This window comes from Trachemys scripta, chromosome 17 (genome assembly GCF_013100865.1).
Source record: "Trachemys scripta elegans isolate TJP31775 chromosome 17, CAS_Tse_1.0, whole genome shotgun sequence".
NCBI lineage: Eukaryota > Metazoa > Chordata > Testudines > Emydidae > Trachemys > Trachemys scripta.
Genome location: NC_048314.1, coordinates 26,563,569 through 26,577,654, shown reverse-complemented (window position 1 = coordinate 26,577,654; position 14,086 = coordinate 26,563,569). Strand labels below are relative to the sequence as shown.

General features: G+C 44.4%; 1 protein-coding gene and 1 long non-coding RNA gene across 2 annotated transcripts in view; one reads left to right on the top strand and one right to left on the bottom strand.

Moving 5' to 3' along the window:
- The window catches only part of LOC117867134 (sodium- and chloride-dependent betaine transporter-like), a 25,772-nt gene extending 15,486 nt beyond the window's left edge, over positions 1-10,286 (top strand). The window contains 3 exon segments of the mRNA XM_034751908.1: positions 849-951; positions 8,539-8,639; positions 10,025-10,286. Of these exon segments, the coding sequence (XP_034607799.1) occupies positions 849-951; positions 8,539-8,639; positions 10,025-10,255 (435 nt within the window). The 3' untranslated portion in view covers positions 10,256-10,286.
- On the bottom strand, positions 7,218-14,086 carry LOC117867135. The gene is made up of 3 exons (XR_004643316.1): positions 13,993-14,086; positions 8,503-8,636; positions 7,218-7,319 (listed from the first exon to the last, which is right to left on the bottom strand). It is a non-coding gene; the product is annotated as an uncharacterized LOC117867135 (long non-coding RNA).

Genomic DNA, 14,086 nt, shown 5'->3' with positions numbered 1-14,086 from the left:
AGTAAGGACTGGGTGAAAACTGCATCAGGACTTCAGGACCTATCTAACTTTCCTGGGGTTTTACACATTGCCCATCACTGCGGGATAATCTAAACACTGCACAAAGCTGCCTCAGTGTTTGGTGGGATTAATAGGAAAGCTTTCCTTCTGTCTCAGTGGCCATTCAAGGGGTTGAATAATTTTCCAATGTAACTACTCCACTTTTTTCTTTTCTTGGAGGTGCTATTTTCTTGTCAAGACAAGTTGTGAGAACACAAGAGAGAGTCAGATTGTACAAATAGCTCTCCTGAGAGTAGAATAAATGCTCAGTCCATTGTCATCGCACAACAGAGAGCCAAAGGCTGTTGCCTCCATAAGGCTTTCAACTATTCTTGGGACTCTTGCAACACGTAGAGATGGGCTTGACCTAGAAACCTGGCATCTAAACATACTGAACTTCAGGGTAGTTCACACCTAGATCTAAACTTTACAGCTTATGCCCAAAGCGCAACATAGCCAAGGACCACATTCAGAAAGAGTGCGAGAAACTTGCCAGGGAGAATGATCTGTAGCAGCGTTTGAAAAAACCCCAAATCCTGTTCTCTGTGGACACTGAAATCATGCTATGAAATGATTGTGAAACATCATCCTGGCCCCTTGCCTGACCATCATTTTAGTGCCTGGTGGTACCTAGTATAATTTCCTAGTGTGGACAGGCCTAGAGAGAGATCCCTCCTCCTACGCCCCTTTGCTCTGTGTGCAGTTCCCCGTCCCTCAGCCTTTGTTTTGTATTTGTCCAAATTCCATTTTCTCTTGCACATACCCTTCTGCTGAGCCCTCCACGTCTCCCCTTTCTCTGCTTGACACAGGGTGGAATGTACATCTTCCAGCTGTTTGATTATTATGCTGCCAGCGGTACGTGCCTACTGTTCCTGGCCATTTTTGAAGTCATCTGTGTTGGCTGGGTGTATGGTAAGTGGAACACAAGGACCCAGGCTGCCATGGGAGGGATGGGAATAGCCCTGTCAGCCCCATGGAAAAGCAGGAATGCCTCGTGCTTCCCATTTAATCTGTTCACCCATGGGATTCCTTAGTCCCCATACACTTAGTGTAGGAATGATTCTTATCTCTGCTTTGAAAGGGATTTTCCCAGGAAGAGCAGTGAATTCCGTCTTCCTGCTCATTCAGGCATAGGTTCTGTCTCCCACGCACTGTGCTGTTCTGTCAGTGGACCTCTAGCCCTTTCTGGCTGACACAGACTACACTCATTTAGAGCAGAATAGGATTCTCCACGTAGGAGTGACACTGGCTGCCATTTTATGTCTGACCTGTCATGCGATCTCCCTCTGTCTTTCTGTTAATTTAATCCTGACAATTTATTTAACCTGAAATTCCATATACATACACACTGTGAATTAGCATGCATAAAAGTCATTTGCATAGTGTCTGGCCACAATTACAAATGAAATTAAACGTCTGATCTAGCGCCCAGTGAAATCAATAGAAAACTCCCAATGACTTCAAGAGGAGAAAGGTTGGACCCCAAAAGCTTGTGCCTGCTCCCTCTGTGTGTGAATGTTTCTTGTGAGAGAGATTTATACAAATGCAAAAACCAGAGCATGGATTCATTGCAGGACCACCCAAAATGCTGCCTTAGGGCATCACTTCACCTCATATCTGCTCTGGTTATCTAAAACAGTCCTCATGGTTTCAATCTCAGCTCTGATGCAGTGAGAGGACTGTATGTGAGCTCTCTTCTGGAACAGTTAATCCCAGTGTGTACACTGTTGTTTGGAGAATGCTCCCTGCAGCATGTTATTGGGGCATCAGCCTTCAAATCCAGAGCTCTGAAAACTTATCAACTTATTCTACGCTCAGTTTTCAGAGCTGGGAAAAAATTACATTAGTGCTTCCCCTTTGGCAAATGCCATCAGTGGGTTTGACTCAGCCTGCTCTGTTTACAGGACTAAAGCTGTGCACCAGAAATCTCAAATCCTTGTAACAATGCCTTGCTGACAGGCAGGAGGAAGCTACCTAGTGATGGATGGCATCATAATCCCTGGCAATAGGGAAGCTTGGAATGAGTGTTTGTGTTAGCACCACTGCTGTAATACTTTGCAGTGTAAGCCAGAGAATCAGTGCTGCCAACCCATAGGCAGGGAAAACCCATTAACTGGCATTAGTCACTTTTTTTTAACTAACTCCCCCATTTTTTCTACTGACTCCATTTCAACACTCTTAGAAATGAAGCCAGCAAATGCAAATTAGAGTAAAGCCATTACAATCACAACATGTATTGTCCTGACCTGACCTATGAGGAAATGTTAAAAAAACAAAACATGGGCATGTTTAGTCTTAAGAAAATAAGACGGGGCAGGGGTGGGGGGGCTGAGAACAGTCTTCAGATATCTTAAGGGCTGTTCTAAAGAAGTCGGGGATCAATCGTTCTCCAGGTCCACTGAAGGGCGGACAAGACGTAATTGGCTTAATGTAAAATAAGGGAGATTTAGGTTAGATAGGAGGAAAAACTTTCTAACTATAAATAGTAGTTAAGCACTGGAACAGGCTTCCAAGGGAGGTTGTGGAATCCCCATCACTGGAGGTTTTTAAGAACTGGTTAGACAAACACCTGTCAGGGATGGTCACTTGGTCCTGCCTCTGTGCAGGGGCTGGACTCGATGCCCTCTTGAGGTCCCTTCTGCCCCACATATCTATGATTCTATGAATACGCAGCATGCTAACACTCAGCAGGATAGTGGCTCCCAACAGGGCTGGCTTTCTTCTTCATTCCCAGCTGCTATGTCCCATTACAGACTGCTAAGAGTGCCCTGACTTTATTGCTAGTCATTCTTTTCTACATGAGCAATCGGTGAGGTTGTCACCAGGGTGTTATATGATCACAGTTGGGAAGGGATGTGGCCTGTGCAATTGTGAACGCGGAGGTGTGATGCTCAGGAGGCCATCTGTCTGTAAATGTGGTCCACGCCCTGGCAGTGTTTGAGGAGCCCTGCAATAGGGGGAATGAAATCTCATTGCCATAGAATGAATGGAATCTCCCCCCTAGAATTTAAACACAGCCTGGGTTTTCTTCCACAAGATCACCTGGGGACCTTCACCTTTATGATGCATCCCTCAAACAGACCTTCTCCAGGTGGAGATATAGAGTCACACAGGGATTGGGCCCCAGGATCTGTTCCCTTTTTAGTAAGAGGGAGGGAGGAGAGTAGCTCCCTTTATGGGACTCTTTCACTAATTTCTGTAATGTGTGTCCAGCTACAACAGCTCTGGGCTCCTTCCTGCATATAAAGTTTTATGAAGAACAAGGGATCCCCCTCACCACCCTCATAGAGCATTACTCCTCTGGCTAACTGCATGGGTTATCCCTTTCTCCGGAGCACTAGCACTGACCATCAGATACCGGACATAATGATCCATCTGGTCTGAGCAATCCTGTGCTCCTAGTCAGATATGATTCTAAGAGGTGCTGACTGCCTGCAGCTCTCACTAAAGTCAAGGAGGGATGTGGGTGCTCAGCACGGCTCAGTATTAGACCCCAGGCCTGGAAATGTCTGATCTCTAAGCAGCAACACATGTTATAACTTGAGTGAAACTTTGCAATGAAGATAAGCCCATAATCAGTTCCTGCAGGAATTAAGCTCTTTTGGACGGGTGGGTGGGGAGGAGAAGAGGTTTCTAGTTCCTATGATTGTGGAGAGAACCTTCCAAAGGGAAGCTGAGGCAGCACTGTCAGACTGAGTTTGGAGAGAGAGAAGCCATTGTTTCTCTATTGTGACTGCACCCGGGATACCTTACACTGCTCCTTTAGCAAGCAGTGAAGCCAGCCACTGGGGGATTCCACCTGCATAGAAGAACCTCAGGAGGGGTAGTTGCTGTAGTGACTTTATGCCAACCCCTCTCCCCGTAGTCTGTGCAGGAGATAAGGCCGGAGGAAGGGAGCATAGCCCCAGTGACCCCTGGCTGCCACAACACCCCCTTGGGACCATTAGTAGTTAGTGTCTAGTAGAGAATCCACCAGACTTGTCGAATTTATGCCAGGAACAGGCCCTGTGTTCGCACGGTCTAGGACTCAGGGGCTACAGGGGGCTGTGCTGTGCCCTAGCCCCAGCTGCACCAAGCCCATCGAGAGGCGTGAGAGTTCTTCCCGCCTCTCTGGGGTGCTGTGTTTCAGGAGCTCTGCTGCCATTGTGATTGTAAACTCGCAGGGCAGGGACTCGGTGTCTTCCTGTGTGTTTGTGCAACACCCAGCAGAATGGGGCCCTGATCCTGATTGGGTGCTACAGCAATGTAATTAACACATAAGAATGAATTACACTTTTTTTTTGGCCCTCCTCCCATCTTCAGCGTGGATTCTTGGACAACTAATCTTTGCCATCGCCTCTTCTCCTTCATAACATGATCCCTGGCTGGTGCTCTTTCCTTCCCCTCTCATGCCTCCACTCACCCTTCTGCTTTCCTTTCCCTTCTGCAGCTTCAGCCTGCTGAACTGGTACTTGTGCTTTCCCTGCCATCCAATGGGTGGGTTGCTTAGAGGGCTCTGCTGCCTCTTTGCCAGACTGACATATTTCAGCTTCTCTCTGGTTATGCTTTGCAAACTCATGTCTTTAATGCCTCCTCATCAGTCTCCCTCTATTTCAGGCATGGTGAAGGCCTCTGGGGACTTTATCCTGGTCTAAATATTACCACATAAGGTTTGCATTGGAGACTGCCAGGGTCTTTCCATTTGTTCACCTTCGATGAATTCTCTTTCCCCGTGCCTTGTGCTGGTTTCCAGTTCTCCCACCTCATGACACAGCTCACTCTTGCCTATGACTATGGCATTTTCATGGTCAGTAAACTGTCCCTTGGTTTCTTCCCCCTCACACATGCACCACGCACCATCTCTCTGCTTCGTTCTTCATCACTTTCCTTAGAGCCCATGTTTCTGTTCCATGGAAGGTTGTTAAGTGTCAACCTGATCTTTTCAGACAGAGGGGCCTCTTACGCTTCATGATGTTGTTCAGCTTCCCCAGCAGCTTCTTGTCCATCCTGGAGTCTTCTCCTCAGCTCTGCCTTCTGCTTTGGAATAACAGGGACTGGTTATCTGAGGCAAGCATCCACTTTAGCAGCTTCCCCGTCCACTATGATCTATTCTTGTTCAACATTTGCATGTGACATTTCAGAGCTATGTCTCTGCCTATTGTGCAGATTGCTTATAATTTAATCTGCAGACTCCCAAGTCCCGATAGCTCACACTTCTACTCCCCCGCTCCCCTCTTTCCCATCCTGAACTGAAATGACCTTTTGAGCCAGTTTTGAAATGAACCAACACCATGGCTGATGAATTCCAGTGTAGACAAGTGCAAAGAAAGGCATGTTGGGAAGAATAATTTAAAATACACACCTGCACTGATGGCTTCTGAATTTGCTTCATCCTCTCAGAAAAGAGATCCAGGCATCACTATGGTCATGTCAGTGAAGATGTCTGCTCAGTGTGTGGTGTTAGTTGAAGATGTGATTGAGGCTGCATTAAGAAAAGAGAGAATAAAACAGACAACATGGCTGTTCAGTGGATAGCTCAGAGAACAGAGAGTCTGAAGAACTTGGGCCAGATCCTCAACTGGAGCTATGCCAGTGTGCATCAACTAAGGATTTGGGCCATGGTTTCCATTCTGGGCTTTCCTATTGCTAAGCTGGGCAGATCTTGGACAAGTTATTTGGCCTCTCTGGGCCTCAGCTTGCTCCTCGGTAGAATAGGGACAATAATATCTACTTTTGTAAAGTGCTTTGAGATCCTCAAATGAAAGGTTCTATAGGACTGCAAATGATGATTATGCTACCCTATGAATGGGTTGTATAGTTGAATTCTGCTTTCGGCTTTGGTGAGTTCATCTCAAATTAGAGAAAGAAGGGCAATCAAACTGAGGATGGTAGTTACTGTATGAGTAGACCAATTGAACCTTTTAATCTTTTCTCGTAATACAAGAACAAGGGGAGACAGACAGCCACAAATTTAAAATGGATTGAAGGAAATCTTTTTTTCCCTAATGCACCATATAATTAACCTGAGGAACTCACCATTGCTGGATAGTCTTGAGAAAACCAAAATTTAATAACTTCAAAAATGGATTAGACACATTTCAACTTGAACAGCATCTGCGGATCTTATAGGCTAGAGAAAACATTATAAGGGCTCTGCATCCTGATGCTTCAGGGTGTAAACAGATCACCTGCTAGGTTCAGAAAGAAACTTCCCCTCTGGATATAGGTTTGCAAAATTAGGGGAACTGTCAATCGGGTTTTTATGTCTTCTAAAACATCCAACACTGGTCACTTGCAGAGGAGATATTGGGGTTCATGGACTATTGCTTTGTTCCAGTATGGCAACTCTTAGGATGCGCAGGATAAAAGCAGACACGTCTGTTCCTTCCAGCGAAGATTGCTCTGGGGAGATCTTTAGGGCATTCCCTCCCATAATGCATATAATCCTTCCAAATCTGTACTGGGGAGAAAGGGCAACACATGCTGTGCCTCCTTCTTCTTCTTAGCTAGAAAGCAATGGTGACTGGGTGAACTGATAACTTCTTCAGCCTGATAACTTTGTCATTAGCTTGTGAAAGGTAGATCATGCAAACCTCATGTTCAAAGGCACTTCGAATCCATTCATGTCAGGTCCCACCGTGTTCCACTACATCATCCACTGCTTGCAATGGGCGCACTGGAACCACAGAAAATGGTGTTTATCTGGAACACATTTGGAAAAGGAAACATTAATGATACTACTACTAAATATAATTAGTAGAATATGGATTCCTGTGCAGAGGTGTCTTCTGTGTTCTCCTTGCTATCGTTTGGTATATTTGCTTTTAAAAAAGAGCTCTTTCTCCAGTCATCCAGGATCTCCCTTCCACTTGATCCTGTAGAGAAATCCAGGATGAAAGTTTTTCTTCACACAATGCACAGCACATGGAACTCTTTGCCAGAAGATGTTGTGAAGGTCAAGACTATAACAGGGTTCAAAAAAGAACTAGATCAATTCATGGAGGATAGGTCCATCAGTGGCTATTAACCAAGATGTGCAGGGAAAGTGTCCCTAGCCTCTGTTTGCCAGAAGCTGGGAATGGGTGGTGGGATGGATCCACTTGATGATTACCTGTTCTGTTTGTTCCCTCTGGGTCACATGGCATTGGCCACTGTCAGAAGACAGGATACTGGACTAGATGGAGCTTTGGTCTGACCCAGTATGGCTGTTCTTATGTTATGTTTGTGATACTCTGTTGACTTCAGCAGATTTACACCAGGGATGAATTTGCCCAGGCTGTATTTAACATCACAATGTGTTCCTGTGGAAAGATTGTGCAATGTCACACAGACTATTCCATGGTCCTGTTTGAACCTGGAAAGTGATATCAGTAAAGCTGGTCCAAAAAAAGCTTTTCCCCCCTTATGGAAAATTTCAACTTTTCAGGAGAAAAAAGAAACCTACCACACTGAATATTTTTGGCCAAAGTCAGAAATTCAAGAAATGCTGCCCCATGGCCAGACTGTCTATCCCTAGATATGCCCCAATCTCCCCTCTTTACTGAGCCACTGCAGTGCATCATGGGAATCACATGGACGTGGTGCACCATGGAAGATGTAATACAGCTGGGGAACCCAGCCACAGACAATGAGGGCATGAGCCATCCACTTCAACTCCCATTAAGCACCATGTCAACCTTTGCAAATTGAAATTTTTTTTGATTTCAGCAAAAAGTGTTGATTTCCAAGTTTTCAGATTTTAAACAAAAAATGTCAAAATTTTCTATGGAAAGTTGACACTTCATGGAAAATTTTGCTTTGTCAAAAACCCAATTTGCCTTAAAAAACATTTTGAGGGAAAATATTGGACCAGCCCTAGAAACCAGCTAGGACAATTAAGCCGAAAGCCCCAGATGTATCCATCTGGTTACTAGGGCAGAATATTCTTCAGAGAGCCCCATCACCCACAGCCACACAGTTAATCTAACAGAACTGTTTCTTGTTGACCTACGGGGCACATTACAAAGCCTGTGTATATCCACAGGTTTATTCTGAGGGGGAGGGGATCAGCTAGGTTAGGGAGTTCTTTTAGGCCCAAATTGTTAAGAGTGGGTGCCTAAAGTGAGACACCTGGCCATAGGGGTCATTTCAGAAAAATTCAGGTGGGCAAAATTTGCTTTCCTGATGACCACATCCTAAGTGGGGGAGGGAGCAGAGAAGGGGACGGCAAAAAGTGGAAGACCTAATGGAGCATGAGTGAGGGTGAAAACCAAGGTCTAGCAAGGGACAACTGCCCCTCTTGCCCCATAGCAAATAACGCCCCTGCACCTATTTCCATATTTAGGCATCTAAATAAGTGGCCTGAATTCCAGAAATTCTGAACACCTGGAGGACCAAATACATCCCTGCTGTATGGAATTAAAGCTTTCATTTTAGTAAAGCATAACTAAACCTGGACTTGGCATGAGTAATTTCTGAAGAACAAAAATTCTCACCCCCCCTTACCTCTGTCTTTCTCTGTCCTTTCCTCTGGTGGTCAAGGTGCGGACCGTTTCTATGACAACATTGAGGACATGATTGGTTATCGGCCGTGGCCGCTGATTAAGATGTGCTGGCAGGTTGTCACCCCTGGTGTTTGCCTGGTAGGTACAAACTATGGTGAGGCATGTTTGTACAGGGACCCTAGAATCTGAGTGAAGAGGAGAATTCGAGGGGGCACTATTGTTTCATAGAATTGCTGTGGAGGAGCAGTAGCTTCTCTGTAGTTGAAGCTGGAATCAATTTCCATTGTAAAGCCTTGTCTTAGGTCTGGAAATTTCATTTAGCCTGAAAATTGGCTTATTTATTGTGCAGGCAAAGGAGAATGTATCTGCAAAGCCCGAAGGGAACTGATCAAATCATTTTTGAATTTCAGCCCATTAAAGAATTATCTTGTTCTGAAATGTTCTCTTCTGTCTACATTTCTATGACTCCCGCTAGTTCAAAAACATCTTGTTCCTGCACCTTGCTTTCCATAAAGTCAAATCACCTTGAAAATGCACCCACGGACTATGTTTGAAGAAAACAGTTTATAATTAAGGAAAGATATTAACTATTTTTGTATCGTGCCCAGTTCTGTTTCCATTAATTTCAGCAGATGGTATGGGCCTAACCCTGCTCCCATGAACGTCATGACATTTGTTTGCCATTGACCTCAATGGGATCAGGATCAGGCAACTATGGGCAAAATCTTCTACAGCTTGGATAGGCACAAATAGCTTTTGGAGCTGCCACCTGAGGGTTCCAGTGGGAGTTGAAAACAATCAGGGAGTTTTCAGAGCTGCTGCTTGGTCATGCATGAGTTGCTGAGAGCTCACTGGTTTGAGTGCTCTATAGGGCTGGGTGCTGGCTGAGAGATCATCTTTCAACGAGTATTTTCAGAGAAGACCTTGGGTGCCCCAGGGCTATTCTCGGAGCTCAAAAGTCAGTCCTGTCAGAGGCATGACTAAGCCAGGAGTCACCAGAGAAGGTGCCCAAACTGCAGCCCCTGATTGGCTGCTCCAGAGTTTCTGCACCCTGACTACAGAGAGCTTACAAATAAGGACCTTCCTCCTACACATACATTGGAGAGAGAGGGAATTTCCTGGAGGTTTAGAGGATCCATGTTGGAGAGGGCAAGGCAAGGTAAGGATTTGGGTAGGGGTTGGAAAGGTGGGAAATAGGAGGTAGAAGAGCACTGAGACTCACATCCCAAAGGTTCAGGGGAGGGGAGGGGTTGGTGAATGGAAAACAGCACAGGGGGGAGGGAAAATTCCAAAACCAAAAAAACTTTCAAAACTCAGTTAAGGCTGGTAAGTAACAGCAGTGTACATACCCATGACACTATTTCCAACTCCCAAACTGTTAGGAACAAGAATATAACTAGATAAGGAGATCACAAATCTTCTACTGCTTATACATCCCTTGTCAGGAACTGTCTCTCACCACCTGTTTCTGACTCACCATGTACCCACCTGCTATTCTGACTTTTATGTTCTTCATTGCTCAGGCGACCTTCCTATTTTCACTGATCAAGTACACCCCCCTCAAATACAACAACTGGTACGTGTACCCTCCGTGGGGCTACGCTCTGGGCTGGTTGGTGGCTCTCTCTTCCATGATCTGCATTCCACTCTACATCATTTTCATCCTGCTGAAAACCAGGGGATCACTAAAGAAGGTAAAAGACGGTCTAGAACTTCTAGGTCCCAGATTCAAATCTAGCCCAGGTCATCAGTGACTAAAGTCTGTGTGAGTGCTTCCCATTGGCTTGTGTGAAATGAATAAATGGTCTCCATCCAGTACAATAGAACCTCAGAGCTATGAACCCTTGGGAATGGAGGTTGTTCATAACTCTAAAACGTTCGTAACTCTGAACAAAACATTATGGTTGTTCTTTGAAAGTTTAGAATTGAACATTGATTTAATACAGCTTTGAAACTTTACTGTGCAGAAGAAGAATGCTACTTTCCCTTTATTTTTTTAGTAGTTTACATTTAGTACAGAACTGCACTGTATTTGGCTTTTGGTTTTTTTGTCTCTGCTGCTGCCTGGTTGCATACTTCCAGTTCCAAATGAGGTGTGTGGTTGACCGGTCAGTTCATAACTCTGATGTCCGTAACGCTGAGGTTCTACTGTACTAGTACGAAACCATCTTGGCAACTGGCCCTAATTGAACCTCTTGTTGAGAGGTTTAGAAGAGAGGCCACAGATGAATAGAGGTGTGGGGAATAAAGTACCCTCCTGCTCCCAGAAGTGGTCACTGTGGATCACATTTGAGACACATGAGTGGGACAGTGGGGATGAAGATGGTCCTTATGCTGCCCATGCTGTCCTTGATCTGTGGCACTGTCAGTACAGCAGTTTTCACGACCGTGAATGTTATTCAGACAATTCAGTGCGTAACATTTCTTTAAAGGGATAGACATAGAGGAGGGCATGGTTCACTGAGGCCTGGCACCGTGTTCGTTGGTTACATCTGTGTAAAGTTGGCATAAGTTAGAATGGGAGCAATTTTCACTAGTGTAAAATGATGACACGAGATGCAGGGAAATGGAGAATCTGGCCCGAACTGTTTGGAAGTGCTTCAAAAAGAATATAGTGAATCAATGGGGTGACCAAGTAGAAATGTCTCCTATCATCTACCTCTCCTCTATAGGCATGTGACCATATCTGTCAGTTCTTTCCAATGCATCCAAAACTCCATCTTGGAGCTGGGCTTTGCATAGCAACAGTATTGCTATTTCGGGTAGGGGGGCTGTTTTTAACTGGAACGGTTATACTGGAACAACTCTTAATGTGGATGCAGTTATATTGGTATAAAGGTGCCTTTTGTGGGTATACCTTAATCCCCTTCCCACACTGGAATAAGCTAGACTGGTATAAGCACTTTTATACTAGTGGGACTATTCTTAGCTTTTAGCTGTGGAATCTCCTGAGCCTAGTGGCGCATGAGGCAACCCATTTTCCCCACTGCTGTCTGTCCAGAGCAAGATATTTGACTCAATAATATCTAGTCTCCATGATGGCAACATCATTTTCAGTCATCCTGCAATGAGTCATTCATTGTCCTCCATGCCTTCTTTTCTCCCCAGGAAGAATGCAATTTAAGACATACCTGGTGCTTATGCCATACTGATGGTATGGCCAAACCACTGTAGCAGTCTCCGTCTGATCACAAAGATCCTGGTGGATTCTCCATCACTCATGATTTTTAATTCAAGATTGGATGTTTTTCTAAAATGTAAGTTCTATGGCCTGTGTTATACAGGTAAGAAGTCAGACTAGATGATCACAATGGTCCCTTCTGCCCTTGGCATCTGTGAATCACTGAGTCCTCAGACTGCTGACCCATGTGATGCAACTTTCTCAATGAGTCTTCTCAAGGTGAAAATCTGTTCCGAACATGACCTACCAGATTGAAATCCAGCCTGTTCTTCCCTGAGTACTTTATCAATAGCAGTTTTCATCCCATTCAAAGTGATAATACAAAACACTTTCCCAGGTACAGCTAGGAGTATCACCCTTCTCTACTTATCACAAATAAGCTGTTCTACCTTTTCAGGGATTTTGGAGATAACACCTCTTCTCCAATCTTTGGACGGGTGTCCCTTGTCCAGATCACTCTTCAACTGCCTGCACATGTAATTCACCATCACTTCCTCCCCAGTGTTTAACATTTCAGCATTTGTTTTATCATAGCCTGGTGCTTTAACACTCTTCAGCTGGTTTATAGCCTTAGTTCCTTCCTCCAAGGCGATTACTTGTAGTGATATAGATAAGACCGCTATGTCTTCACATTTCTCAGTATGTGTTAATGGTTCTGGCTGGTTTAGCACAGTCTGGAAATATACCATCTAACGGGCACTCTGTCCATCCTTTATGGTTGAAATCGTACAGTCTTGAGCTTTTCTACACAATTCTACAAAGGTTAGAGCATTGTGATGTCAGTTGTTTAAATACTAGAGAAAACTTTTTCTAATCCTCTCTCCTGTGTGCCTCCGCAGTGTCTCTTGCTTTATTTTTCATCCATTCTCTATGATCTCTTCTGGCTAATCTTTTAACTTCCTTGTCTCTGTCTGCATATTCTTGTTGCAGAATAGTTCTTTTACTGCTGTCTCATTCTTGTTGCTTTCTCTTCTTTAATTCTTTCCTCTATTCTACTAGCTTCCATGTATTTGGTTGGAGCCATTCTTCTTTCTTAGATAGTCTCATCCCACATGGTAGTCCTGGATGCATCCTCACTTGCTTCTTTGAAAAACTTCCATTGTTTTTCTGTCATCCATCTGTGTCTTTAACTCTTCAAATCTATTGCTAAATTGCATCTTGAAATGTGCCTTCACTGTTGGATCTACTAACTTTCTAGTATCACACATACCTTCTGCCTTAAGTGTTGTTATTTTTTTGTTTGTTTTATTTTGATTGTCCCAATAAGAAGATGGTGGTCACTTATAATACTAGCACTCCTATACAGCCTGGTGTTAAACTGTGATCTTCTCTAGCACCTACTAAAGGCAACATGATCAAGCTGTTTCTGGGTGAAGCCACCATTTCATCTCCACGTCAGTTTGTCTTTCCTTGTGTGAAAATGCATAGATTGCATCGGACACAGAATTATAAAAACATTTTCCATTGTCAGTCTGTTCTAATATGCCATTTCTGCCCATCATGTGCTCAGATCCAGTATTATCCAATATTATCATCGCCAACCTGTGTATTTATATCTCCCATAGAGATAACAATATCATATTTATTGATCTTGCCAAGGACACTCTGCAACCTTTCATAGAAACAATCTTTGCCTTGTTCATTGCAATCATTCATTAGGTGCATAACACTGAACAAGTGTGACTTTTGCTTGGTTTGTCATAAGGTGAGCGGTCAGTATTCTTGAGTGTGCAGGTACCCATTCCTTCAGTGCTGTAGTAGCTTCCTTGCTAAACTTAACCTTTCCAATGTTTATCATCTTCTCTTCAACCATGCCTTCCAATGATAATTAGATGGGTCCAGTCCACCTCATCTCAGTCAGTCCAAGTATACTTAGGACAAAGATTTTCATTTTTCTGATAATTTGTGTCAGTCTACCTGTGATCTTGTCACAACTCAGTGGCCCCCTTCCTGAAGGGGTCCCTTGCAGAGGCAGATCAGCATTGTATGTTGCTAATGCTGTTGCAAGCATTGCAAGGCATTTTGGGAAGGGTTAAAGGTGTGAGTGTGGAGTGGAAGATTCCTTTGCAGGTTGCGAGAGGCCAAAGGGGGAGGAAGGGAGAAGAGAACGGGTTAACTCAATGCCTCAGCTCTCAGCTCAGCACGAAGATAAAATACTGGCTCCAGTCCAAGGTCACGGCGCTCGAACAGACTCTATGTAGCCAAAAAACCTGTAGCCACATCTGCTTCTTACCCAACTCCAGCCAACTATGGGAAAGGGGGTCACCTGGGCAGGGGATCTAACATTCCAACTCCCAATTCTTGACTTACTTTTAGCTGTGAAGATACCCCATTTCACATTAAAAACTTCCTTGTGGATTTGATTCTCCAGCATCAGAATGTCAGCCAGATTTGCTTGTTGATC